This window comes from Zootoca vivipara, chromosome 13 (assembly GCF_965207765.1).
Source record: "Zootoca vivipara chromosome 13, rZooViv2.hap1.1, whole genome shotgun sequence".
Lineage (NCBI taxonomy): Eukaryota > Metazoa > Chordata > Lepidosauria > Squamata > Lacertidae > Zootoca > Zootoca vivipara.
The window spans coordinates 27,988,963-28,015,521 of record NC_142596.1 but is presented as its reverse complement, the minus strand read 5'-3'; the positions used below and the strand labels follow the sequence as shown (position 1 = coordinate 28,015,521).

The 26,559-nt window shown below is 49.5% G+C and overlaps 2 protein-coding genes across 7 annotated transcripts in view; one reads left to right on the top strand and one right to left on the bottom strand.

Moving 5' to 3' along the window:
• TUBGCP4 (tubulin gamma complex component 4) overlaps positions 1–6,876 on the top strand; it is an 18,616-nt gene extending 11,740 nt beyond the window's left edge. For 2 of the 3 annotated variants that reach the window (XM_060282660.2, XM_035131008.3), the window contains 9 exons: positions 113–163; positions 311–416; positions 690–797; positions 1,098–1,236; positions 1,426–1,603; positions 1,780–1,914; positions 2,585–2,701; positions 3,189–3,328; positions 3,825–6,876. In XM_060282660.2, coding sequence (XP_060138643.2) covers positions 113–163; positions 311–416; positions 690–797; positions 1,098–1,236; positions 1,426–1,603; positions 1,780–1,914; positions 2,585–2,701; positions 3,189–3,328; positions 3,825–3,840 — 990 coding nt within the window. In that variant the 3' untranslated portion in view covers positions 3,841–6,876. Of the gene's footprint in view, positions 1–112; positions 164–310; positions 417–689; positions 798–1,097; positions 1,237–1,425; positions 1,604–1,779; positions 1,915–2,584; positions 2,702–3,188; positions 3,333–3,824 lie in introns of those variants that run through there. The other variant, XM_088656736.1, reaches the window with a different exon arrangement.
• Positions 4,937–26,559, bottom strand: TP53BP1 (tumor protein p53 binding protein 1). Of its 4 annotated transcripts, none has more exons than XM_088656731.1 (25): positions 26,069–26,558; positions 25,930–25,988; positions 25,470–25,625; positions 24,288–24,330; positions 22,328–22,497; positions 21,293–21,398; positions 20,553–20,644; positions 20,124–20,278; positions 18,575–19,730; positions 17,331–17,450; positions 15,991–16,203; positions 15,626–15,677; positions 15,091–15,186; positions 13,761–14,250; positions 11,869–12,021; positions 10,369–10,652; positions 9,680–9,856; positions 9,135–9,556; positions 8,834–9,025; positions 8,408–8,605; positions 7,977–8,177; positions 6,547–6,641; positions 5,883–6,082; positions 5,619–5,764; positions 4,937–5,259 (listed from the first exon to the last, which is right to left on the bottom strand). In XM_088656731.1, the coding sequence occupies exons 1-25, from the start codon at positions 26,425–26,427 to the stop codon at positions 5,075–5,077; spliced, it is 5,520 nt and encodes a 1,839-aa protein (XP_088512857.1). In that variant the 5' UTR covers positions 26,428–26,558; the 3' UTR covers positions 4,937–5,074. The 4 variants fall into 4 exon arrangements, with proteins under 4 accessions (XP_088512857.1, XP_088512859.1, XP_088512858.1 ...); XM_088656733.1 differs by having other exon boundaries at positions 20,124–20,275; XM_088656732.1 differs by having other exon boundaries at positions 22,328–22,494.

Sequence of the window (26,559 nt, the reverse complement as noted above, 5' to 3'; positions counted from 1 at the left end):
CCTGGCTGCAGTGGGGTGGAAGGTGCCAGCAGCTCGGAGCTGCTGCTACTGCTACTGCTACTGCTGGGGATCCCTGGTTCTTGATACTGATGGACTGTTTTCTCTCCCTTAGCACTTATGGAAGCTCATGGTGGAAGAATCAGATTTAATAGGACAACTGAAGGTACATGCAAACCTCCATATGGCGCTCCCAAAGCTGTTCCTCTCTCTTTGTGCAGGAGGAGACCCACTCCTGCCAGTGGAGTGTTGCTTGCAGGGGCCCATGGGTTCTGTATCCTGATGCATTTAGTCATTCTCTCCTCCTTTCTAGATCATTAAAGATTTTTATCTCTTGGGGAGAGGAGAACTGTTTCAGGCCTTCATTGACACTGCACAGCAGATGCTGAAGACACCTCCCACCGCAGTGACAGAACATGGTGAGTTTCATGGGATTTGGTTTCTCCATTAGGCTGAGCTGGTGAAAAGGTTGGTGGATCAGACCGATGACTCTCTACTCAGATACTTCCCTGCTTCCCAAGCCTTTGTACCAAGACTCTAGGCTCCTGCATAGGCAGTTTGGCTCTGTAAGCTGTTGTGGCAAAACTGTGAAAAGGGCATGGGGTGGGAGAGTGGAAACAGGTGACTGTGCCTTCCTTGCTCACTGTGCGCTCGTCTGGAGTAAGTTGTTCTGGTCTGGCTCTCCTCCTCAGATGTGAATGTGGCCTTCCAGCAGTCTGCCCACAAAGTGCTGTTTGACGATGACAACCTGCTTCCTCTTCTTCACCTGACCATCCACTATTATGGAAAGGAACACCGAGGTGGGTGCTGGTGCCAGGGAGCCAAGCAGCCCTGAGCAGGGCAGGTTTAGGCCCCACCACAACTGCAAGCACAGAGAGCCACAAAGCCAATTTGGTTCTGTAGAGGCAGAATGGTAGCCCTAGGTCTGGGAAGCTGGGAGTTCAAAGCCAAGGCCAGTCTTGTCAAACCCCTGGAGCAAGTCTCTCACCTGCATTGGCTGCCCATTGATAAAATGAGATGAACTGGCAGGGAAGGGGGGTGGGGTCCAGCAAGCCTTGCAGCCGTGTTGTTGCCCACCTGCCTCCTGGCTTCCTTTTCAGATGCTGCTCAAGCTCGAGATACGCCTTCTCGGGAACTGTCTCCCCATGAATCCCCTGCATCAGGCTGGGCTGCTCTCGGGCTCTCCTACAGAGTGCAGTGGCCCCTGCATATCCTCTTTACTCCTGCTGTCCTGGAAAAGTGAGGGCCACTTTATCCCTGTTTCAGTTTCCAGGTGGATTCTGTAGCATTTTGGTGTCAAAGGTTGATGGTAGCAGAGCACATGTTTCCTGGGTGGGAGGAGGAAATGCTGGCCTGGTCTGAGCTCCTGGTCTACTTGCCCAGAGACCTGACCCAGCTATCTTTGCTTGCCTTCCTCTTGGCTTGCAGGTACAATGTGGTCTTCAAGTACCTGCTAAGTGTGCGTCGAGTCCAGGCTGAGCTGCAGCACTGCTGGGCTCTACAGATGTGGTGCAAGCGCCTGGAATCCAACAGGACAGATGCCATCAAGTGGCAACTGCGCCATCACATGACTTTCCTTGTAGACAATCTGCAGTACTACCTGCAGGTGAGCAGCAACACAGGTCTCAGGGGCTAACTCTGAGGCTTCGGTGCTGCTACTCCAAGGGATATGCACCAGCCAGTTCTCCCAGCGATACCCTAAATCTCCCACCAAAAATTGGTGGCTGGAAATGACTGGAAACAGCAGGCAGTATCTTCTCCCTCACTTTTCCTTATCCTCAGGTGGATGTTCTGGAGTCTCAGTTCTCCCAACTTCTGCAGCAGATCAACTCCACCCGTGACTTTGAGAGCATTCGACTGGCACATGATCACTTCTTGAGCAATCTCCTAGCACAGTCCTTCATTCTGCTGAAACCAGTGAGTGATCCCCATAGTCTCTTTGCTTTGTGTCCCCAGAAGAACTGGTCCTGTTCGAAGAGTCCAAATGCCCATCCAGTGCAGCACTCCTAGCTCACTTCAGTGCAAACATGGCTAGAAGGAACTAAAGCAAAAGCCAGACCCTGGTGAACATGGCTGTGTTGCTTGGCCATGAGCACAAGCAAAACCCTTGCCTGCTAAAGTGAATTAGAAGGTACAGGTCTGTATAGAAAAGCAGGATAGAAAAGAAATGAACTGCAAGTGTGTCAGTTTGCCTTCATCGTGTGTTTTGGGGGGAGTGTCTTCCTGGTGACTTGGTAGTATTTGGCTATCTGGAGAAGAAGCCTGTCAAAGTCCTTCCCCAGAGAACCAGGCAAGGAGGTATGTTCACTGGTCTTGGAAACTCATGTTTAGAGCAACTTATGATGCTTGAACAGAAATTTCAAGCTTTGGTAGCTGCTGTGCAGTGTATGAAGGTTTTGTTTTGTTTGCTTGCTTGCATCAGCTCCCTTAGACCTTAAGAATTGCTCTAAGCAAGAAGTGAAAAGGTTTGAGTAAACCAGTCCAAATAATCCTGCTGAATCTTGTCCTTATCTCAGGCTGCAGAAAGGCAAGATGAGAAGCATCTGCTCCTGGGCCTTCATCTCCTTTCTGCTCTTTGGTTTTGCAGGCTTTCCACTGTCTGAATGAAATACTGGATCTATGCCACAGCTTCTGCTCACTTGTCAGCCAAAACCGGGGACCATTGGATGAGCGGGGAACAGCCCAGCTGAGCATCCTGGCCAAGGTGTGCCTTGTACTTTTCTACCTGAAAAACATTGCCCAAAGCTTTTGGGGCATCTCTCCTGTGGAAGCATGTTGGAAACTCAGAGCAGGCAGCTCTCTGATGAATTCAGCATGGGGTAGGGGTGGGGACACAAGAAGTCTAGCCATTGCTCTTCCATGAAGCTCATCAGAAGCAGCCTTGGTCAGGCCCTTGCATAGCTGTCAAGTTCTCCCTTTTTTAAGGGAAATTCCCTTATGCTGAATAGGCTTCCTCATGAGAAAAGGGAAAACTTGACAGCTATGCCCTTGTGGCATACTGGCAACAACAGCTGGGGCCTTTCCTCCTCCAGGACAGCAGTTCCCAAAGGGTGAGGGATGAGGTGGGGCAGTTGCCTGGGATGCTTCTTCCCCATATGGGTTCAAGTGGCCATCAAGTCCTCTCTGTTCAGCCCTTTCTGCTAAGGCAGAGCCCTCAGTTTATGGTTCATGGGTGCCGTTTACCTTTGCAGGGCTTCAGCTGTCAGTCTTCACTCCTTTTCAAGATCCTCTCCAGTGTTCACAATCACCAGATCAATTCAGACTTGGCTCAGTTGCTGTTACGTCTAGACTACAATAAATACTATACCCAGGCTGGAGGCACCTTGGGCAGGTAGGCCTTGGCGAGTGCCAGGAAACCACACAAGCCCCTTCAGTTATATTTCTGGTAGTGGGAGGTGGGGGGCTCTGCCTGAATGTTGACTTTTCTACAGCCATCCTTAGCCTGGGTTTCCTTGCCTTCTAGGGCTTAAGATTGTTTCTCAAGGACTGGGAATCTTATTACACAAGGCCTGTTACTAACCAGACACACACACAGTCTTAAGCCTATTTGAGAGGGATGTGATTAGGCATCATCTAGACTTTCTGCTTTTTCTGTTTTGGGACCTAGAAGGTGGGATATAAATGGAATTTATAACCAGCTGTGTGCAATGTTAAAAAATGCAATTCAATCTTTGCACACTGTGGTCTGTAAATAGTATGAAATTGGTTGTGTGTGCGCATCTCTAACATCATGCAGTTTTGGCTACTGTGCCCAATTTACACAACCCTTCTCCCTGCTGCAGCCACACAACCCTTCCTCTAATTTACTGCCCCTTCTTTCTCTACAGTGTGGGATTAGAATAGACCACCAGTCTCACAATGAATGCCGTTACCACCTTTTCTGGGAAGCAAACCTGTTCTGGTCGGAATACATGTTCTGGCTTCTGGAGGAAGGTGCCGAGAGCTATTGGAACCTCACCCTGGCACTCAGAAAGGACTCCATCAGTGTGTGCCTCATTAAATGTGTCTCTAGTGCTGCTCTCCTTATGCGGCATGTTTTTTCCAGAAGTGAAAGTGCTGCTTAGCATTGACTTGGAATTGTTTTCAAATGCTGCTGTCACTTGTCAGCAATTTTGGCTCTTTCTACTGCTAGCACTGCAAGTAAGGCTGCCAGAAAAGGAGCTTCTCTCATTGCCCTCGTCATCCAGAAGCCACATTGTGCAAATCAGGGTGAGCGTTGACCTGATTTTAATGGAAAAGTGTGATTAACTGCAGGAAAGGTTTTTTTTTTGAAAATGTAATTTGGCGTCTCTAAATACGGAAGCAGGAAGAAGATACCGTATATTTCCATTCTGGCTGAGTTTGCCAATGAAAGTGTTCCTTCTACTTTTTCATGCTTGGGGTTTGGTGCAGCTTCTTTTCCTCAGGGAGGGAGAGGAGGAGAATAAACAAGTGGTGCAAGACTGCTGGTGCCTTTCAGGTAACCTGCCCTCCTCCACAACTCTCCATCCCTATGAGTTTCATTTTCTTCTGCCATCTGTCTTGTTTTTGCTCCAGCCCACACCATTCTTTCTACTCTTCCAAGTTCAGCAGCAAAAGCATACCATGGAAGAACTTTAGCTAGTGCCCAATCCACTGTGTATATATATTTTTCTTATCTGAGGGGCAGGAGTCTCCACAGAGATTGCCCCTTCCACTCATGAGCTGTCCTACACCAATAATGTGTAAACACCTCCACGTTTGTTGGCAGATCCTAGTCTGCATCTACACAGAGTGTAGGATGATATAACTGAATAAGGAACTCTGGGGAACCCTTGAATGAGACCATTCTTGTTCCAAGGGATAAAAAGGACAGGCCATCTACAGCAATTGATGTCAGCATATTATATGGTCAACTTTCCCTTCTTCCCTTTGCTGGCAGCTGCAAGCAATCATGCTGGGTAAGAGGAGAAATCCTAGGTACTGCAACAAGAAAATTGACGTTTATTATCATAAAAGTCCAGAAGTCAAAACTATATACAGCACTTCATGCACAGTTCAAGTGACACAGACATTTAAAACCTGGGCGACAATGACAGCCTCCACAAAGCAAAAAGGTTCAACTGGGGACAGAATCAAGCTGATACTTTGGATGTTTGAATCCAACTTTCTTCCCAGCAATGAGGCTCTGGATCACCCACTCTTGGGTCACCACTGGCAGCTGTAGCGCTTCAGCACATTTCAAGAAAGCTGCTGGGCACGAAGCATCAGTCACGACGACATCAAACACAGCCAGACTCACATCTGTGGAAACAGAAAACAAGAATTGCCCTGTGTGGTCAAACTTTTCCTCCTGCTTGTTCACAGCACCAGGTACTTGATCTTGCTGCCTTTGGAAAAGGATGGATGGCAGCTCCACACAAGGAAGGGAGTGAAGGGAGAAGCAGCCAATCAATTCTTGCCCTGCCTCAGCCAACATCTCAGCAACCCTTCGGAAACTATTTAATCACTTATGTAATAAAAAACTTATACAGTTAAAGCTCCTGCCACACTAGGCCTCTTTTCTGCACAGGGGGATTGGTATGTCTCAGTGGGCAATGGAGAGCCTTTTTGCCAATCTACCCACCACAGAAACCAGCTGGCTGCCTTCCAGGGGCTTGTACCTTTGCTCCATGAGGCAGAGTCCTGCAGCTTAACAGAAGCAGCACCCCCCGTCATGAGAATCTCAGACCAGAGGTCCAGGAAGTCCTGCTGCTCACTGGACACCAGAAGCACCTTCAGATTACTGAAAGGGTTCTCTCGGGAGTGCCTAGAAGGAAGCAAAGGTTAGAAGCGGCTCCAGTGCAAGGAAACTGGACATGCCACCCTGTTCCACCTGCACCAGGTGGGTAAGCTGCTCATGGTCCCTCCAACATTCATGGACTTACCAGTCCAGCAACCTCTGCTCCTGCAGGCTATAACCAGCTGGCAACAAATAATTCCGGTAGTTCTGCAGCTCGTTGGAGTGACAACTGTCATGGACCCAGACATGAGAGACACAGGGGATTCCTCGGGCAAGGCACAGAAAGTACATCCGGTTGCGGCAGTGCCTGTCTGCTATCAGGAAGCACTGGTAGGCTGCACTGCACTGGACAAAGGAAGTGGAGGCTGGGACCTGGGCTTCTATAGAAACACAAAGCCCTGGAAGAGGCTGCAGGTTCAGTATAAAACACCCACAGTGTGGTCAAATGCTTATTTGACAACTAGCCAGCCAGGCTAACTGCAAAATGGAAGGCTCAGTACTGGCAGAAGGGGAGAATTGAGAAACGGGCCAATGGAAGGAAAAGAGGGGCTGCCTGAAGTAGAGGCAGAGAAAGCCTATCTGTCCCATTCCAAGGAGCATCATGGCCGGGCACCTCCTTTTCTCATCCCAGGTCTTGAAAGGAGAGCAAATGGCAATTCCCACCTGCCACCCTTGGACCACACCCAGAAAAGCACCTGTTTCATCATTAAAAGGCAAACTTCAGCAAAGCACCAACACCCTCTCCAAATAAATCTCCTCTGCCAACCTGGGTGGTGCTACTTCATGCATCCCCAGCTCTGGCTCCTGACCTGGCTTTCATTGAAGTCCTCCAGGATGAAACCACCTCCAGCTTGCAGCTGCTGTCCAATGTAGCGTTTGTTGTAAGGTGTTACCTCCAAGAAGTCTAGAAAACAGGATGAAGTTAGTAGAGTTAATTCTTTAGCATAAATAGAGCACTACACCTCTTCCCTTGCAAGAGGGCTGTGAAACATTCCCACACCATCAAAATTTCAGATTTCTATTTTAAAAGGTGCATGTTGACTTCTTTTAAATGCTTGCTTCTGTCAATTTTTAAGTTAGTGTTTTGATTTTTCTTTGTAAACTCTATGAATTTTGTTAAATAAAGAACATTAAAACAACTGCATTGAAATTCAGTTCAGAGACTAAACATGGATCAGGAACAGCTATTCACTTTAAAAATTATTCTCCACTGTTCAGTAGTGTGCTCAAGAGAAAATAATACAATTGACAAGAACGTGTGTGCAGCACAACAGCAGATTATTTACATTTAAAGATGCCTAGAGAAACGCAGAAAGGTCTTCACCTAGTGCTAAGATGACATAAGAGATAGTAGTAACAGGTGAGGAAAGTGACCCAAAGGGGCATGCTATTGCCAAGAAAACCTTCAAAAACAGCACCCATGTAATTAAGAGGAGGAGGGGGAACCCAGAGAAGAGCCTTCAATGATGACCTCAGTACCTGGGCTGGTTCGTTCAGAAGGTGGTGGTCCTTCAAAAATCCAAGCCCCTTGCTGCAAAGGGTTTTAAATTGTAAGCACCGACAGTTGGAGCCATATTCAGAAATTGACTTAAGTTAGTGAAATTATTTTCTGAGCCCCAAATGGTAGCTGTAAGGAGCATGAGAGTTGTAAGAGAGATCTGCAGCTCATTCCCAAATCACTGGGTTCTCTTAGAGGGCCACAAGATGGCAAGCATGTTCTGCCCCACACTTCGCAATTCCTTATCTTTGGGGCTTCTAGGACCTGGAATAGCAGAAGGCATGACTGCCACCTGGCATGGCTCCTCCTCAAGTAGCCTTCAAGGGATTTCACACTGTCATGTTGCCCAACAGCCCTCCTGTGATGTGCTTGCAAGGTGCAAGGATACAGCCAGTCTTACCAAGTCCCAGGTTCAACTATCCCCTCAAAAAAATAACTTTGGAAAGTGAGGCTTGTTGACTTCAAGTTCTTGCAGCCCCACAACTTGCCACGTCCTTAGCCCTGGTAAAGGTAAAGGGACCCCTGACTATTAGGTCCAGTCGTGACCAACTCTGGGATTGCAGCGCTCATCTTGCATTATTGGCCGAGGGTGCCGGCGTACAGCTTCCAGGTCATCCCCTCCTAGTTCTGCCTTCTGTCACCTGCTAGTTTCACCACCCTAAATGAGCAGTGGCTTAACCAGATTCAGTCAATGAGGGCCCCCCCCCCCCAACAGCCTCCCTGGAGCAATGGAGAGCTCACCGTCCTCTTCGCTGCTCACTGCAGGCTCCTGGCAACTGGAGAGTTTATCTGTGGGGTCTGCCATTGTGAGAAGAAAGGCATAGCCCAGAAAGAGAGTCTTGTTGTGGGGCATAGGCCCCCATCGGTCATCTGGTGCCAGGATATCTCCCAAGTCCCCTCCACTGACAGATGGGCTCACTGCTTCCCTGGAACAGGCAGCCCCTGGGGAGGGAGGGAGGAAAATCAAAGTCCTGTGGCTGCCTCCTGACAGCAGGTCAGCAGCCTCAACCTAGAATTTCTCTCAGGGAGAGGGAGGGGAGCCTCGGTCCTCCTGGCATAAGAGATCAGCTCCAGCTCCTCTGGTTTGGGAGGAAAGGCCAGAGAAGTCAAAGAAGGGAAAGTCTGGCCCAGGGAGAAGAGATGCAATGCAAGGAGAAATAAAACAGTCTGACCTGGCTTTGTAGGGGCTGCCCGCCGCCCTCGCTTGGCAGGGGATCTCTCCTCTTCTGAGGAAATCAGCTTCCGCTTGCCAGACAGCAGCCTGTGCGGGGTCTGGGGGCTCTCAGGGCCCTTGCGGGTGGGTGTTGTGTTGTTGGAGGTGCTGGGGGAGCCAAGGTTGCGTCTCTTCCGCTTTCCTTCCACCAGGTTATCTAGCCCCACAAGGAGAATGTTGTTAGCTCCCACCTCAACACTCACCAGCATCAAGGCCCCCCTGCATGTTTTCTGCAGGGTAGCAGAAGGAAGTCAATTGCGCCTCTTAAAACTGAAGAGTTTACCCAGGCCAGCACCCTGCAGCTCCAGCTCCCAATTAAGAGCCCCCCAGGGGTTCCCGTTTCTCTCGGCCAGACCCACACAGCAGTTGCCTACAGGCTGCTTACCAAGGCTGATGTCAGCTGCCTTTGTCAGGGGCATGACGGGTTCGTAGGGGCCCAACCCAAACTGTTCTCGGAGCCTATTCCCTTGCTCTAAAGACAAGATGACTGCTCTCCGCCGGTACCACTTCCGCTGGCCCTCCTTCTCAATGCAATAGAACAGCTCCCCAGCCTCCTTCCGGTGCCCCTTCACTACCCCTGCAGCCAAAGCAGAAGGCATCATTAGGGCAGCTCACAGCCTGGGACCCAACTCTTTCCTACCACCCACTCCAAACACTGCAGGTCCCTTGCCAGCCAGACGAGTTACCTGCGCTGAAGTATTCGTCCTCCGAAAGGGCCGTCACCTCTGTTTCCAGGGGGAGGGGATCGCACAGCAAGATGTCTTTGCCCGGAACATCACATTCATAGCCATCGTCAAAGCGCAGCTTATATTTGACACCCCCTACATCCTGTGTGATAGTCCCAGAGTAGAAGTAGCCATTCGAGGACCACTTTGCCACCACCCGGAGGCCCACAAAGCTGTTCCCAGAAGAGGAGGAGGCAGAGGAAAGCTCTGTGCCGGGAGAGACCTCCAGACGCTCTTGCAAGGGGATTTCGGGGGAGATGCTACGGCACAGAGGGACACCAGTCTGCTCCTGCCCCACCAGAGGGCGACCCGTGGCATGCATGGGGCGGTCCTCTTCTGGCAAGGCTGTCGTTGACAGATCCTCCACAGCTGGCAGGCAGCCCCTGCAGATCCAGGGAGAGAGAAAGCTGGAGAAGCTGCGAGGCTCCGAGGGCCTTTAGCTCTTGCTACTCCACCCCACCAGGGTCACCTCCCTCATCAGCGTCAGCTGACCTTCACCACGCTACCTGGCTCCGGCCGATCGCGATGTGAGACGGCCCCTTCGCCCTCGTCTGCGAGGAGTCAGAGGGGCTCTGCCACTCCTCTGGTTGTTCACGCCTTGCACTTCCTCCTCGCACACCCCAGTAACTGCTGCATGGTCAGGCTGGACTGGAGACTGAGGCTGGTTGCCCCCCTTCCTAGGGCTGGGAAACAAAAGGCAGCGTTAACCTCAGCACAGCCAGCCAGCATGCCCTGGAGACCCTGCACCCACTGCACATGCTCCCAGGGTCATGGCACAGAACTGTGGGCACGAAGCATTTATCTATCCCTCGCATTTCAAGGTAAACAGCGAAGCCCAAATAAAGCTGCTCACAAGGCAACCCAACAGGATTTGCCACGTGGTTTCCCCAGTTTGAAACATCACTCAATTCAACACCGACCTTCAAGTATTTAAAGCCTTGACATCAAAAATATTAACTCGCCAACTGTGAATAAATTCAATTCATTTTAGAACCCATGGCCTTTTAAAAGTATAGCACGGGCTTTCAGTTTGGAATCTGGTTAAACAACGCACTGACAGTGTCATATTAATGCGCCGTCTGAAACAAAACACCAAGGAATGCAAAATGGACTCTCTCTTGCTCTCTTCCACCCTGCTGCTCCCCCAAAGTGAAGCCTTCCTCTGATGCCCTTTTCCCAGAGGCCCTGCACTCACCTGAGCTTTCTGACCCCAGGGAAGGCCAAGTCTCCAGGCCCGACTCCTTGGCAAGGTCTCCCTCCTCTCAGAAGAGTGCCTCCTTGCCCAGAACTTGTCCCACTGTGTGTGGTGGACAAGGCACTGCTCCCTCCACTGGACATGCGCTGGAGACCAGAGGCCTTGGATGAGAAGGAGCTGATGTCACCAAGGTCTCCAGAGGCAAGCAAAGAAGAGCCTCCTGTGCGAGAGGGGGAGACGTCCACCTCGCTCTCCTGGCACTCCATGATGGGGTCCTCTCTCTCCTGAAAGAAAAGCAGGCTGGGATTCAAGGGAGGGAGGGAAGGCCAAGCCATGTGCCAGGTAGAAGGGGAGAGATGCCCTAGGACAAGCACTTTCCAATCCCAAGAGGGATCCATCCACAGGCAAGTCGCTCTCAGCCAGATATATGTAGGGCAGGGCAGAGCTCCCAGAGCAGTGCTCTCCCCACAACAGAGCTACTTTCTGACATTCTAAACAGGAAACCCTTTGGGTATCCATCCTGTTGATGCTCAGCTCTATCAGCTAAAGAGAGAGAAAGTGCCCCATCCTTTAGCCACAAGGCATTTTATTCCACTCTCCTCGGCTCAACAAAATAAATACTTACCTGTAAGGTCAGAACAGGCAAAATGATGTTCTTCTTGCTGGAGAAGGCACTTCAAGCGCCCATCTCAAAAGAGCAGAGCTGAACTGCGACAGCAAACCCTGACCAAAGCTTGCCTCCTCTAAGGTTACTACCTCCCCAAAGCTCCTTTAAATTTTCAAGAAGCAATTTTAAAATAAAACCTGCCTTGACAGTATTAGCAGCCGGAGAAAACCCAGACAAATAAGCTGATGGTGAAAACACCCCACACAATGCCTGCCTGATCTTGAAACAATCTTGCAGGAGACTCGAGTGTGTATAGTACTGTGTCAGGAAAGACAGAAAAATGTAAACCTAAAACAAAACACTTAGATATACGCTATGTACATGTAAAAGATTGCATTTTAAAAGGGTGGATCAAGCTCAGGTATTGTTCCACAAGGTTTATGATTGCATATATTTTTACAAAGCCTTTAAATTTAAAATGCTGACTATGGAATTGGGTTTTACTGAATAAAAGCAGAAAAAAATTACCAGGTGTTCAAGACAGACTTTCCAGTTAGGAGGGTTGTTGGAATATTCTAGAAAGAACTTGAGAATTGGTCTTGAACAGGTTGCTAGGCAACAGAAAAATCTCCCCAGCAACAGGTGCCCTTATTAAGGGCATGTGGTCAATAAAGGTCAGTCAGTGTGTAAATGAACAGAGTTGTAAATGAGTCAGCAATTGAGTCTCTGGCCGGATGACTAGAGGAGAAAAAACTATATTGTTTTATTTATTTGACCAGTGTAATTTCTCCAAAATGGCAAAATTATTGGTTGGAAAAAGAAGGGGAAATCCTCTTTAAAAAACACAGAAACAGTTTTCTGAATTGTCCTGGCCTTGACATCTATTACCTTACCTCCACTACCTTGCGTTCCACTTCTGCCCCATCCTTGTAGTAGATGTCTGTGATGAGTCGTGTTACAACAGTTCGTACTTCGCGGATGGTCCGTATATGACGCCGGAGGGCTCTGCCTGGGGGCGGGCAAGGCAAATCAAACCCTTCCTCGTGCTGAAGAAAAGAAAAGGGCAGAAAGTTTTCAGAGATTCCTCCACAGCACACTTCTGTTTGGAATGAAAGGGGAACATCACCGTCAGAGGAACAGGAGAATGCATTGTACAGAATTATACAGCAGTGGTCAATCCAGCTCAGTACTGTCTGGATACTAACAGGCAACAGCAGCTCTCCACTGTTTCAGATGGGGTATGTTCTTAGCTGTTACTGGAGAAGTGAAGCCCTTAGAAGTTATCCTTTTCATTAAAATATTCTGTTTATTAAAATTGTATCCAAATAAAATATGAAATGATAAAAAATTATTTATTGGATTTATGGACTTTCTTCCCCACTCTTCATTATCAGGTCCTGGAAGTGGGAGTTACAGCAGTATAAAAATACAGTATTAAACATACAGCGACTTTGGGGGGGGGGGTCACCACTGACTAGCTAAGTTTGAAATTTGAAATCAGAGGAAATGCATGGGATCCACAACAAAAACATCACTGTGTACCCATATCTCCCCTACTTAGGGTTCCAGCCAACCAGCCTTGTCCTCCTCCAGGTTTCCCCACCCCGACTTTGCATATTTTATTCCAGCTGACGCTCAACATTCCACAGCTACTGAGTATGCTCAGTCCTCAGACTATTTATTATTCAGGCAATACTCATTTTGTGTGGAAGGCTCTGTCCCAGACCCCAGCACACATTGACACGGCCCATATAAAACATTTCACCCTTTTAGTGACATTTTAGGGTAACTTCTGGGTTCGGCACTGCGCGCCCATGCACAATTGTGTGTAAATCAGAAGTTGCCTGTACAGTACTTCTGTAAACCTTGAGCTTCCACTCCTGTGTGATGCCTCCCTCTCTTCTTTGTCAATGGCCCCAGTTTGGCTCCAATACCATCAGCACTCACCACCTGAGCTTGCTATTAGAGGCAGGAACGGCTATCACAGAGCTGCAGATGGCACATAAAAGGGCAACTAACAATGGCTTGGTGACAAGAGAGGCAGTGATTCTCCTGCAGCACCAGAATTATCCAATACAAGCAACTGGCAGCAAATGCAGGAGATGCCCCAAAATGAATCTGGACAATCATTCCCTCCTGAAATTCACTGTCACAGGACAGGGCCATCACATTCACTTGCAGAAACCATTCACCTATGATGGCAATAGCTTGAGATTTCTTTGTCAGACAGCTCTGCCCGATTTGTTTGACATTTTTATTGTAATTGTGCGGTTTTGTGACATATGACATATGAAATAAATGCTTATAAATATATTTAAATACAAATATAATACAGCCAAACCTCAGCTCCCAAAAACCCAGAAGTAACTGCTCCGGTCTTTGAATGATTTTCGGAAGCTGAAAGGTCTTCCGGAATGGATTACGTTCAATAACCAAGGTTTGACTGTATTTAAATATAAACAAACAAATGAAATACGCTCAGAGGCAGGATAGCCATTGCCACCCTTGTGGGCTTCTCACTAGCAAGCATCTGGCTGATCACTATTGCGAGGGGGACTTGGTGGACTTTTGGGCTGACCTATCAAAATGCTTCTCTTGATGAGGCTGCTTCTTCCCACCTTGCTCAGAGTTGAAAAGTCTGGGGGAGGCACATGCAGCAATGGCCACCTCCCACTCTAAAAGCTGGGACCAGGAGGTAGTAGATAATCCTTCGCCCCTGCCACAGGCAGCATCATCTCTCTCCCCACTCCCCCTTTTCCAAGTACACAATCCAACTCCCTCTCACCTGGTTGTGCTGGGTTCCTGGTGCATGCCCAGCCCGGGCAGGCCTAGATCCGTGGTCCTCTTCCACCTGCACTTTAGCGTCCTGCTGTCCAGGCCACAACCCAGCCGTGCTGGTCCCCACCTCCACCTGGTCAGTAGGCACTGTCTGAGTGGCTGCTGATGTGAATTCCGCTGGCCCTCGAAGGAACACTGCCACAGCCTGCGTCCCCTTGCTGCTGGTGCCAGATTTTGGCATTTGAGCGCCATCATTCCCTGCAGCCACCAGAACGGAAGCTGCCTTTTGGGGGGCCCTCTGTTCTTTCTGCTCCTGAGTTCTTGCTTCTTCAACCTCCATGGCCTCTCCCTCCTCCGCACAACCCACTGTCTGCTTAGCGCTCAAGCCAGAGTCCTGGACTGGTCCACAACCCAGGGGCACAAGCCTTCGCTGGTTCTGCCAGGTTGCAGGTGGCTCCTGCTCCTCCTGGGAACTTGGGAAATTGAACAGGTCACCCCTGAAAGCAATCAGAAAAGCATGAGAGCTCAGCCAGATCACACTGAATGTCCACCCAGATCCGATCTTCCGTCACCAGAAAGGGCAAGTCAGGTGTTCCTAGGAAGCCCAGAAGCAGATACAAAGGCAACGTTCTCCCTTACTAAGAGGTAAGCTGACTCAGCCTGCAGCCCCATTTGGCATGACTGTGTTGAGAGACCTTTCGCCCATGGCTTTGTCTAGCCTACCCATTTAGGACTAAGAGGGTCTGCGGTTCGGAGTCTTCCCTTTAATCCCTGTACATAAACCATCAAGTATGCAAAGTTTCATATTGCACAGAGACTGCAACGGCATATTTTTAGTTTGGGTGTATTTTTGTTGTAGTCAGGTACATCCAAAGACTCAACAAGCCATGCATGCATATGAACACACACACAGGGACACAGCATTCAGAAAAATATCCCGCAATCTATCGCATTTGTGCGAAGCCAACTGCCCCAACAAGCTGCCTGGCTGTCCAGGAGACCTGCTCAGAAAAAGGATCTTTCAACTGCTGCTGTTTTGTAGCCCTCACCCTGCAAGACCAGCTGCCCTGGGACAAACACTGCCCACTGAGCGTGTCCTGCTTGCCTCACAACTGGCAACAGGCCTGGCACAAGCATATGATTCCAAAAGGCAGGAGAACTTGGGGTGGCTCAGCAAATTCAAGACGCACCTTAGCCAGGGGAGGGATTTCACAGGAGAATCTACTGCACAAAGAGGGAAGCAGCACATGACAGGATGAGTTATTAGTTCATGTGGAAGGGAAGTTGTGCAGAGACAGCCCTAGAAACAACACCAGGGAGGCCTTCCATGGACTTGCCTGAACAGTGGACAAGGCAGCTCAGGGCGTTGAGCCTTGTCTTCTTCACGCTGTACTTCACAGACTCGAGTGAAGACGGATGGCACCTTCCGGGAGCTATAGGCAGAAGAGATAGACAGGCTCAGAAAGGACCAATCCTGCCAAAGAGATAGCTAAGGCCTATGAGCTTGCTAGCAGTGAGGCAACCTGGCCAGTATTCGGTGGCCCCAGAAACTGCCCCAGAATGCTGGGGCCTCAAGCACCCACAAGGACCTCCAGTTCAGAAACCCCCTCAGATGCCATTAAATACCAACATCCTTCACCTCCCTTGCAGCAGCTCAGAGTATCTGGAAGGCTGGAGGGAGCAAGACATGGCTTCCTGCCCCTCCAAATACCTCCCTGGGGCTCAGCCCTCTCTGACATGGGCAGTTCACCCACGCATGGGGAAAGCAGCCCTAGAGATACTGACAGTCTGACCCAGTTGGGCCTACCCTTTCCCAGCAGATGCCATTCACCTCTGTCACAAAGGGCTTAAGTACCAGTACCTGCCTATTACCTGGAAACAACTCCTGTGACAGACCCATTCTTCTTTTCACTGGATGTGGGCTCTGGGGGCAAAGAGGAAGGCATTAGAAGCATTCCACCCCCTCCCAAACATTTTGGATCAAAAATCACCACCCAGTTAGAAAGCCTTGCCATCATCTTCACAACTTGCCCAGGACAAGGACCACCTCTTCCTTGCCTAAAGGGCCAAGTTTCTGCAAGTGTTTCCAACAGCACTGCCAAATCAGCCCTTCCCAGGCAGAGATGGAATCATGAGAACTATAAAGACCGTTAGTCAAGCAGCCAGTACTGTTTGGAGTCACTAGTCCAGGGCAGGGGACCATCGCTCCGCAACTGCTCTTGAGCTGAATCTCTTACTGTCCAGGCTGAAGGGCAGGGACTCATCACTCTCTTCCGTCACAGGGGTCACAAGGTTCATGCGCAAGGACAACTTCCCCTGGTCCTCAAAAGCAGCCTCAGAGCTTCCTTTGCCACTCTCCTCCATCTCAACACTCTCCACTGTCACATTGTTGGTGCCCTCAGCTGTGACATCGCTGGTTGCTATGGTATTGTCCGGGCAGTTTCTAGCCTCTGAAACAAGCAAAGCAAGATGGCAGGTTCACCAATAGCCACCCAGCTTGCTGGAAAGAACCAGCACAGAAAGCCTCTTGGCCACCCCTAAACACATGGCAGCTCTGCAGCACCAGAATATGCCTTAGCCCAGGCATCCCCAAACTGCAGCCCTCCAGATGTTTTCACCTACAACTCCCATGATCCCTAGCTAACAGGACCAGTGGTCAGGGATGATGGGAATTGTAGTCCAAAACATCTAGAGGGCCAAAGATTGGGGATGCCTGCCTTAGCCCCTGGGCCAACTGCTCTAACATTAGAGAGAGACTGAGTGAGTTGGGCTCCCAATCCAAAGCTATGTGAGTTGTACTTCTGCAAGGGAGCCAAGAAGAATTTGGGCCCTTGAAATCTTGCACCTTCTGGAATTCTGTGGAGGAAGCTACAGCAGCACTTGGAGCTGCATCCAGATTTGCTTCAAATTATAACAGTGTAGACAGCAATGGTCCACACCTCTCAGCTGCTCCAAGAGCAGAGTTCATCATTCCCTTTTTGGTCTGGAGGTGCTTCCAAATGGCAGAGGAAGTGACAGAGCACTTGCTTTGTATTCACAAGGTCCCAGGTTCAATCCCTGGCAGTCCCTCCAGTTAGAGCAGGCATCCCCAAACTTCGGCCCTCCAGGTGTTTTGGACTACAATTCCCATGTTTCCTGACCACTGGTCCTGTTAGCTAGGGATCATGGGAGTTGTAGGCCAAAACATCTGGAGGGCCGAAGTTTGGGGATGCCTGAGTTAGAGGGATCAGTCAGCTGGTGCTATGAGATCCTCTTCACACTTGAAGTCCCAGCTGCTGCCAGTCAGATTTGACAATAGAGCAAAAGGCGCAATGTAAGGTCCTATCTTCCAGGCTCACACTGTTCTGGCAATATGTAAACAGCTACCACATGGTTGGGACCACAGGGCCTGCCTCCCACCTGGGTTTTGCTATACAGATGGCTGCTTGGATCAGTCCCCTCCTTGCTCTCCACCAGCGCACACACACCTTCTGAAGGCAAAGAGAAGGACAAAAGATGGCCACTTTGGGAAGGCTGGAAGGCAGCTGGTGCCCATCTCCATCACTCACAGAAACCCCACCCCACGTCTCCTACTCACCAATAGGAGTGCTGTGTCGCCTGGGGCCTTTCTTCAGCTGGCCAATGTGAGGTGGTGTGATGCCTGTCAGAGGTTCAATCACATGCTTCTCCTTCAGCAGGGTGAGATGAAAGGGGGTTTCTGGAACAAGGTATTACAACAGACAGGTGGTGAGCTCACATTCTGCTACTAGGCACCCTCCTTGCCACAAATTCTCATCAGCTAAATGGTCAGCCAAAGGCCCAGACTGGAAGAAAACAGCATGGCATCAGACTACCAGGCAAGGTCTTCTTCTTTGGCGATCACTCGTAGCCGAGTAAGATTGTCTTCCATAAACACAGTTTTAACAATGAGTCCAGCGAGTGAGACCAGGCAAGGTGAAGCAGGCAAGAAGATTTTTGCAAATCCTGTGCCCAGGCCTCTTACTTCCTTGCCATGTGCTGCATAGAGGATGGTATGAGGCACAGATACCGGAGAAGTCTGTTTTATGTTGGGTTTTTTTTGGGGGGGGGGTTAGTTTCTAGTCAAGAAGGTTGAAACCATGGGCAGAGCAGAGCCCAAGTCCCCAGTGCACGAACATCCCAGCTCCTCCCACCTATGCTAAACATATTGTACTCTAGACAGGCACTTACAGAACATGCTGTGCTTCTCAAATAAACAATGTAATCACTGAAAACAGCTAACAGTAACTGCTGAAAGATAGCAGGGTTGGGGATGAGACCTTGCCAGTCATCAAGCCACACAGAGCACTAGAACTCTGTTCCAACAGCCTGGAAGGCTCTCACTGCAGCTGCAAAGGAGTCTGGGCTGACTTGAATTATGCCTGTATATGGTGACTTCCATTTCTCTTCTGTGAACTGCCCAGAGAGCTCTGGCTATTAGATAGTCAACATATGTACTTAATAAGCAATAAATAAAGTAGCATTTAAAAGCCAACAGGCCAATGCGGCCTCTGTGAGAACAGATGCAATGCACCCTTCACACACCAGACAGGCACAGAGGCAGGAAGGGAGCAGCCTCCATCTCAGTCTATGTGTATCATGCCCTTTGGCAACCACTAGAGAGTATTTCAAGGAAATAACTCACAAAATAGGGCAGGGGGATAGGGAGAGGAGAGGGTGAGAGAAATTATGTTCTTAAGCTGCAAAAGACCACTCTCCTTTCACAGCCACATTGGCTCAAGCCTAGGCAGCCTGATTCACTCCACAGGGATGCTTTCCAATGATGCAATTCTACTGCTGCTCTTATTCTCCAGAACCACTTACCACTGGGCAGGCTAGCAGGCAGCTCAGGACCCCTCTGGCACAACTGCACCTCTCTCTCCAGCCCACATGGCTTCTGCTGGCTCTCCACCTGGTCCTCTGCAATCCCAGGATGGGATCCCTCTTGCAAAGTCACTGCTGGTGCTTTCTCCTTCCCAGGCAACAACTCCAGCTCTGAATCTTCCCTTGCAGTAACTGATGGGCTCCCGGGAAGGGCAGCAAACTTGCTACTGCCTTGCCCTGGAGGTGCTGCTACCGCTTGGCTCTCTGCAGTTTCATCCTCCTTGGCTGTTGTTGGCACACCACTCCCTTCTGCCTGGGGTGGCAGCAGTGGCAAGCTCTCCTCCTCCTCCAGCACACTTCCCAAGTTGCTTCTGCCTGCAGAGATGTCAGCAGGCAGCCCCACTCCAGGGGCAACGCTGGACCTCCCCTGGGACCTGCTTCCCTCCAGCTCAGGTTGGGAGTCAGAGAACTTCAGTGTCACCCCAGGGCCGATCCTCAGGGCCGCCTCCTCCCTGGAGTCTTCCAAGGGGTCTCCTTTTAAGTTTCCTGGATCTGGGTGTGCAGGCTCTCCAGCTGCCTGGAGCACATTCTCAGAGTCTTCTCTGGCTGCAGCAGGTTCCACATGCTGGTCCACCTTTTCTTCCTGAGAGTGAGTCGAGTGAAGGCAAGACCTTCCGCCCCTCAGCAGCTCAGCTTCTCCTTGCGCTTCACCAGGTGTTTCTGGGATAGCTTCATATTCTGGCTCCTGAGACCCCTGGCACAAGAGGTGGCCCTGACTTCCAAGGTCATCTCCAACTCCAACGTGGGCAGGAGAACCTCTTCCTGCAGGCTGCCCAGTTGAGGCATGGCTCTCCTCATTAAACCGCTGCTGCTCGCTACATCTACCATCCAAGCCAAGCTTCTCCACTGGAGGACTATGAACTTCCATGGCTGTTTCCTCAGGCTGCACAACCTCAGTGGACTGGCTGCACTCACTAGCAGACAGCGCCAATAGGCAGGCCTCACCTGAGGGCCATGACAAGGGGCCCTCCACAATCGATGCAGGTGCCTCAGGGACTTCAGAGCTGTCTGCTGGCAAACTGATACCACAACCATCTCCTTTCTCTGTCTGTGCCTCAGGCCCTTTCTCTAAGCTTGGAGTTGGGAGGAAAGTGTCCTAAAATGGGGGGAAACACAAACAGATTGGAATATGACAGCTCCACACCTGAGATTCTGCAACCAGGTCAGCTCTCAAGAGAACCAGAAGTAAGTCCTGACAGTGACGTTGCAACCAAGACACACCAGCAGGGCAATCACAAAGCAACATGCTTCAAAGAATTGCTTCCTGTTTTCCACAGCCAACATGGTGGCCAGGAGATTTGCCCTCCTATACACAAAGCCAGGCTGACACTTTATGAATGTCTCAAAAATCCTCCTATGACAAAAAAGCATAAGGAAAGGATTGTCAAACTGTAGGGCAAGAGGTGTGGGGGCCCTCCTTACTTCTACCCAGGATGAACGCAGCACAGAGAAGACTAGTCTCAGTGCTGGGCACCTTCTGGCCACTCACATGGGAGAACTCTGGTTGTGATGGTATGGGAGTGAATGCAGGAGTAAAAGCTGGCGCATCTTGAGCGACAGGTGTAGAGGACTGAGGAAGCCCTGGAGTCCGAGTCTCCTTTGGCTCTTCTTCTTGCTTCCCTCCTCCTCCTCCTCTTGCTGCTGCTGCAACAGAAGATGGTGGAGAAATTAAGGTTGTTGCAAAGGAGGACAGCCTTGTTCCTGCTGCTGGAGCAGAACACCACACTGCCAAAAAAGCTGAAGGGTACCAACTGGCCTTCTGCACCCCTCTTTCAGTGCTCAAAAAGAGGAGGGGCCTCCACATTCGCTCAGAAATGAAAGAAAAGAAACCGGGGTCACCATTACTAAGTTGTTGTTTTTTAACACCATAGCTTGGGCCAAGGGCTACCAAGGCCTCCAGCAGAAAGTGTTGACATACCTTCTGTTCCCTGTTCTGTTGGGCTTCTTGGAATGATGAGGGGTACAGAATGTGAGATGCCAGGAGATGGCGTAGGAAGGCCTGAAGCACAACTGCAGAGAAAAAGAGAACACCCAGTTGCCTCACTGTCTGCATATGCAAGGTCACAAGAAAAAGGCAAATGAGCTAATCTATTCGAGAGATCTGAAGGCAGAAGCCAAGGCTCAGCTCACAGGCACAGACCACATTTATACCTCCCACTGAACATGAAACACAAGCAGCGCTTGGTTGTGTGTCTCATCAGGAAACAGAAACTTACAAAGAGAAAAAGGAAGGCAACAAAGACTAACGAGCACAGATGGAGTAGAGACAAAGAAAGCACAGTACTTTGAAAGGTGGACACAATTAAGAGACTATCAATGAAAGCATAAGAGCCAATCAATACAACCAACTGTGCAACTGACTCAATTAGTGAATTCAGGAGGTGAGGAAGTAACAAGTGGATCATCAATTAGCTGAGAAGGGAAAAGGTCATAGTGGTAGAGCACCTTCTTCATGAGGAAGGCAAAAGGTTCAATCTTGGGTGGCATTTTCAAGCAGGGCTGGGAATGCCTCCCCCATCTGAAATCCTGGAAAGCTGCTGCCTGTCAGTGTGAGCAATACTGAGCTAGATGCACCTGACTCAACATAAGGCAGCTTCCTAGAAGCAATTACTCAGGGAAGCAGGTAGCAAAAGCAACCTGACCGGGCTTGTTACTTACATGGAAAGAGGTCCCTGTCCAGAAAGATGAAGGACATGCAGAGAATCGGCAGGAGTGCGCACTGGAGAATTTGCTGCTTCCACTCTGGACACAGCACTGTCACCATCTGGAACAACAGGCAATTAAAATTAACAAAACCATTTAGCAGTTTTGTCAAGCACCCAATGGACACTGCCTTGGAAATCTGTCTCCCAGCTGCACTGATCTTTTCCCTATATCGGAGTCAATTTCAATACCTTGTTGCAACTGTTCAAAACTGCAGAAGACCACCCACAATTTGTGGTGTGCAAAAATGACTGTAAATTTAAGTAAACCCAACAGGGATGGAAAATGTTTTACATTCCTCAGCAACACCATCAAATATTGATGACCAGTTGAGATTTTCCCAGAGAGCTGCTATCTCTACAACTAGAGAAATTTTTTCCTGGGCACCTGATTGGCCACTGTTGGAAGGGCAAATGGTATGTCCTTAGCCACAGTAGCAGCTGAAAGGTTTTAATGCTTTAAAGAATGATTTTGCATATTTGTCTGAAAACTAGAACTCTCAGGGTACTGTACGCAAGTCAGCAATGCAACTGATGAGCTACGTTTTGAGCAGCCCATGCTAGAATCTGACAACCCTGTACAACTTTTTCAGCACTGGTGATCTGTGCCACTACATATTCAAAGCCATCTGCACAAACAGAAGAGGCAAAATTTGAAGAATTCAAAACACAGAGACATTTTCGAAATGCAGCAACAGCAAAGGGTGACAGAGAAACACATCCGTTGAAAAGGCAACTTTATCAGTGCCACTGGAATTCCCATCATCCACAAAAAACTGCCTACCATTCCTCCCACAGCTACCGTGAGCCCTGCATAAGAGACATGTACAAATGACTAAGCTGTCTATGTAGTCCCATGTACCTAGTAGTACTATCTATATAGTATGAAACCTTCCTTTGCTATTGGGATAGGCAGAGCTTCAGCAAACTGCACCTGCTTCCCCCTCATGGGTCGCAGGGGCCACGGCACAGGCATGCAGTCTGTTTTCACCTGTTGTGCTGCTCTGGCCAAACATGTCCTCCTGAGTAGATAAGACATCAGCATCCTGTGTATGCCACCCAGAGGGATCCTTCCCTTGTGGCCTTCTGTCAAGTGGATGGCAGGCAGAAGTTGGACTCCTTGCAGGTTCTTTATGGAACTGCAGAATTTTTGGGGTGCTGCTGGGAACATAAGTGTAATCAATATTCCCCAGGGGGTCATTGCTTATATCTGTTGCCTGCTCTTCACTGTAAGGCCCCAGGGGTGGACTACATCTTGAGAAAAATAATACAACAAGCTGAAAGAATGCAACATAAACAAGCTGATATCTTCCCTGGGGATTAAAAACAGGACACAAAGCATGCACAGAACTTGGGGAGTGGATGAATGTTTGCTTTTGTGCTGAGCTTTTGCCAAAGATGCAAACAGAACTTTGTTGTTGGGCCTGAAAAATCCCACTGGGAATGAATATAAGCTACTCCACCATTTCTTTAGGTAATGCAGAAGAGAAAAGAGTCAGGGAACTTTTTTTCTTATTCAAAAGAGGTTTAGTAAGAGCACCAGCAGCACCCTGGTGCACCCCCCTCCTGCAAAATCCCAATGGGAAGGTCTGTCCCTTCTTTCTTTCCTTCTTGGCCAGGAGGCAACAGCAAGGCACTGCCGATACTTTTAGCCGAATCCCAACTAACAGGAATGAAAATATCTTTCCTTCACAAAGAACAAGGCAGAAAAGTAGTAGCAGCTTCTCTCCTACCGGGAATGTTTGGCACATGAAGACTTCCGGGTTGGTCGGCCATCGCTGAGGACGGGAAATCCCTCAGTTGAGAGAGCTCCAGCCCTTTGAAGGCTGGGGGGGAGCCCGCTTAAGCGCAGCGGACCCCCGAAAAAAACCTCAAATCGAGCGTTTTGGGGACTTGGGATCCTGCGGATGCCTCTTTGCGACTCTCCTTCTCCTGGTAAAACCCTTTTTGAGCTTGCCGAGAGCGAGAGGGGGGAGATGTAGGCACAAAGGACATAACACTAACTTCAAAGGTGCAAAGCTTCAAGTCTTCTGGATATTTATGGCCATTTTCTCCAAAGAAAGAAGAAAAATCTCTTGGAATCGTAATTAAAATTTGGACTTCAATGAGTTAATTTGGAACGGAAGAGATTCAAAAATGGAGGTCGGTCTCTTTCCCTGGAAACCTGGAGTACAGAAACACTGAGCCGAAAACAAAGACTGTAAAAGTGTCTTTTAAAAACTTTGGAAAACGTTAAAAAGAAGGCTGGAACTTCGACTATGGGAATTGATTCAAGATCAAAAGCGACTGATGATATGAATTTGGATGTGGAAAGAACTGAAGAAGGAGCTATAATTGAGGTTGGAGCTATAATTGAGGTTGGAGACAGAAGGCAATTTATACGGGAAAGAGTCCTTTGTTTGAAATAGAAGCTGGTAACTTGGGGGACTGGCTGATCAAAGAATTTGTTATGGATGGGGGAACTCAAGAAATTGAATTGACCAGTCGGACAGGAGGTGATCGAAGAGGAGGAGTATTTGAGGAGAAAATAATGTTATTTTTCAGAAAAATAGAAGAGGATAAGAATATAGATACTGTATAGATAATGTTATATAAGAAACTGTCAATGAGAAGAGAAAATGAATTCAAGAAGGAAGAGATCAAGGGAAGTCACCCGAAGAAGTTAGAGGATAATGTTCAAAAGATATATGAATTTTGTGTTGTTTGTGTTTGTATTGTTTGTATTGTTGGTATTGTTCTTATAAATCAATAAAAATATTTTTTTTAAAAAAGGAATGTTCAGCACATGTGTGACAGCAAGAAGGACTTCATGGAACCACATGTGCTTCACAGCTGGTTTAATGGGCAAAGAAACTGCACCCCAGAGGCCAAGCTCTCCATACCCCTTTCCTGAAGGTTCAACCATGCAACAAGTTAGCCAACAAGTATGAGAGGTGAAAGCAGATATTTACCTATCAGGAGAGCCACTCCCAGACTTTGTCACTTCATCTGGATCTGCATGCAGAGCAGAAAAAGCATCAGGAATTGGTGCTTCACTTGAAATACCAGAGAACAACTGCACTATGTTGCATTCTAAGGGCTTTTCCAGAGAATTACTAAATCTGATTTCAATCTAGATATGAAGTCAAAATCTGCCTGGATTCAGGGCTGATGGCATTCCCTGTATGATCTATTATCTATTATGTGCTTTGGTGGGGTTTTTTTTTGCTAGTTTTATATGTATTTTATTGGTAATTTTAAGTTAATGAACCTAGGTCACTCATGTCTATTAATTTCAATGGGTCTATTCAGAGTAGTACTAACAATGGATACAACTCAATGTTAGTTTAGAAGGCAATCTCTAATGGAGAAGACAACAGGATAGCAGTGAGTGCCAACCCAAAAGATACATATAACATCACATCCATCCACAATCCAAGCAGCATTATATCTTCAAAAGATTTAGGAACATAATAAGCTGCCTGATATGTGGTCAGATTATTTGCCCCCCCTAGTCTGGGACAGTCTATTCTGAGAGCAGCTTCCCAGGGCTCAAGCACATGCTCAGTCAGGCTCCCTTGTTTCTGTCTGCAAACTACATGCTCTACCACTGGCAACTACAGTCCTTCAATTGCCTTGCAGGGATACTGTATACAAAAGTACTGTTACTCCAGAGACTCAGTTTATTGGTAAGTACTAGGAGAACAGAACTGTAAGGCTCCCATCTGTCACCCAGAGGCAGCCATTCCATCCAGCTGCAGAACAGCGGGAAGGGGAAGTAACTTGCCTGTCTCTATCCCAGCTTGTTGTAAGAATAATATGTTTAAAACCTGGTGCCTGAGCTTGCTTTTCCCCCACTCACCCCGCTGCCCCGTGCATGTCTTTTAGACTGTACGCCCAAGGGAAGGGACCGCTTACTACTTATCATTGTAAGCCATTCTGGAAGCTTCTTCCATCTACATTGTAAACTGGGTAAAATGTTCTTCAAATGAACAAGTAAGGATGATTTAAAAGAAAGAAGGTTCTGTTTGAGCCAGAAGTCCTTTTGAGGCAGTGTGGGTAGTTTCGCAGAAGGGTTGGAGTGAAGTTTTCCTATCCCAGAGGAAAGGGCTGCTCAGCTAAAGACTCAGGAGGCCGCCCCCCACTTCACCTACCGCCCTTGGAATCCTCCTCCTGCTTTTCTTCTTCCAAGGCCACTTTGGGTTGCAGCTGCTCCTTATCACTAACCACACTAGCTGTGGAGTCTCCTTCCAGGTTCTGGCTCTGGGAGAGCTCCAAAACACCGAAGCCCAGCTGCGACATGCCGGATTCTAGCATCAGAAGAGAAGAACTTCCTCAGCACATGTGCGCTCCAGCATCCAAAGGGAAGAAATGGGCCCGGCCCACAAGCCCTCCCTCTCCCACCCAGCCAAGGTTACTTGGGAACCCAAGAGGGCTGCAGAACAGTCACGAGGGGGCCCCGACCCCCCCCCCACCGTTCAGGGACAGCATCCAGCGAGAACAGGCGACGGCCTGTGCAGCCCCGCCCCACGGGGCGGGATTCTCAGCAGCGGCGAAGGGGCAGCCCCCAAGGGCCGTCCCCAGCAGCAGCAGCAAGCGGAGGAAGCCACTTACCTTCCATGCAGAGCGATCCCGGTGCAGCAGCAGCGCCGCCGCAGGGGTCGTCCGCCGCCCTGCAAGGGAGACAAGCAACGTCTCAGAAGGGTCAAGCAGGCCGGAAGCCCGCCCGCGGAGAAGGAAGGGCCGTCCCCACCTGGTGTTTCTGGCGAGCGGCGGCGGCAGCTTCTCCAAGACCTGACTGAGGAGGGCGCGGGGCGAGTCAGAGGCCGGCAGCGGAGGGGGCAAGGGAGCGGGCCCAGAGCCCCCTGCGGGACCCCGCTCAGCCCCCTCACCGGCCCGGCCCTCCTCCTGGCCTCCTCCTGCCGCCTTCGCTCCCGGAACGATCCGCGGCCCATCCGCCTCGTCCCGCCACCTCCTTTTCAGGCCGGGCAGGGCCTGCGGCTCCTCGCCGTCGTCCTGGGCGGAGTCCGGCTCCGGCTGCGAGTCCTCCACCAGCAGGCAGGGAGCCGACGGGCAGAAGCCCAAGTCCAGCGGGCTCCCCGCGGGGTCCATCCTGCGCCAGGCGGAGAAGGAGGTCTCTCGGAGGGGGAGGACGGGGGGGTCGCGTGAGCTGCGAATCCTCCCCCCACAGACACAGAGAGACACGCAAACAGAGACAAGAGCGCGCGCACACAGGCAAAAAAG

What these genes read in the sequence shown, in the direction of transcription:
- TP53BP1 (XM_088656731.1), bottom strand. Translation starts at nt 26,427, where the DNA reads ATGGACCCCGCGGGGAGCCCGCTGGACTTGGGCTTCTGCCCGTCGGCT. An exon ending in GGCAGCTGACATCAGCCTTG is followed by an intron (nt 8,606 to 8,833) that starts GTAAGCAGCCTG and finishes TTGTGGGGCTAG; the next exon opens with ATAACCTGGTGGAAGGAAAG. An exon ending in GGCAGCCCCTACAAAGCCAG is followed by an intron (nt 8,178 to 8,407) that starts GTCAGACTGTTT and finishes CTCCCTCCCCAG; the next exon opens with GGGCTGCCTGTTCCAGGGAA.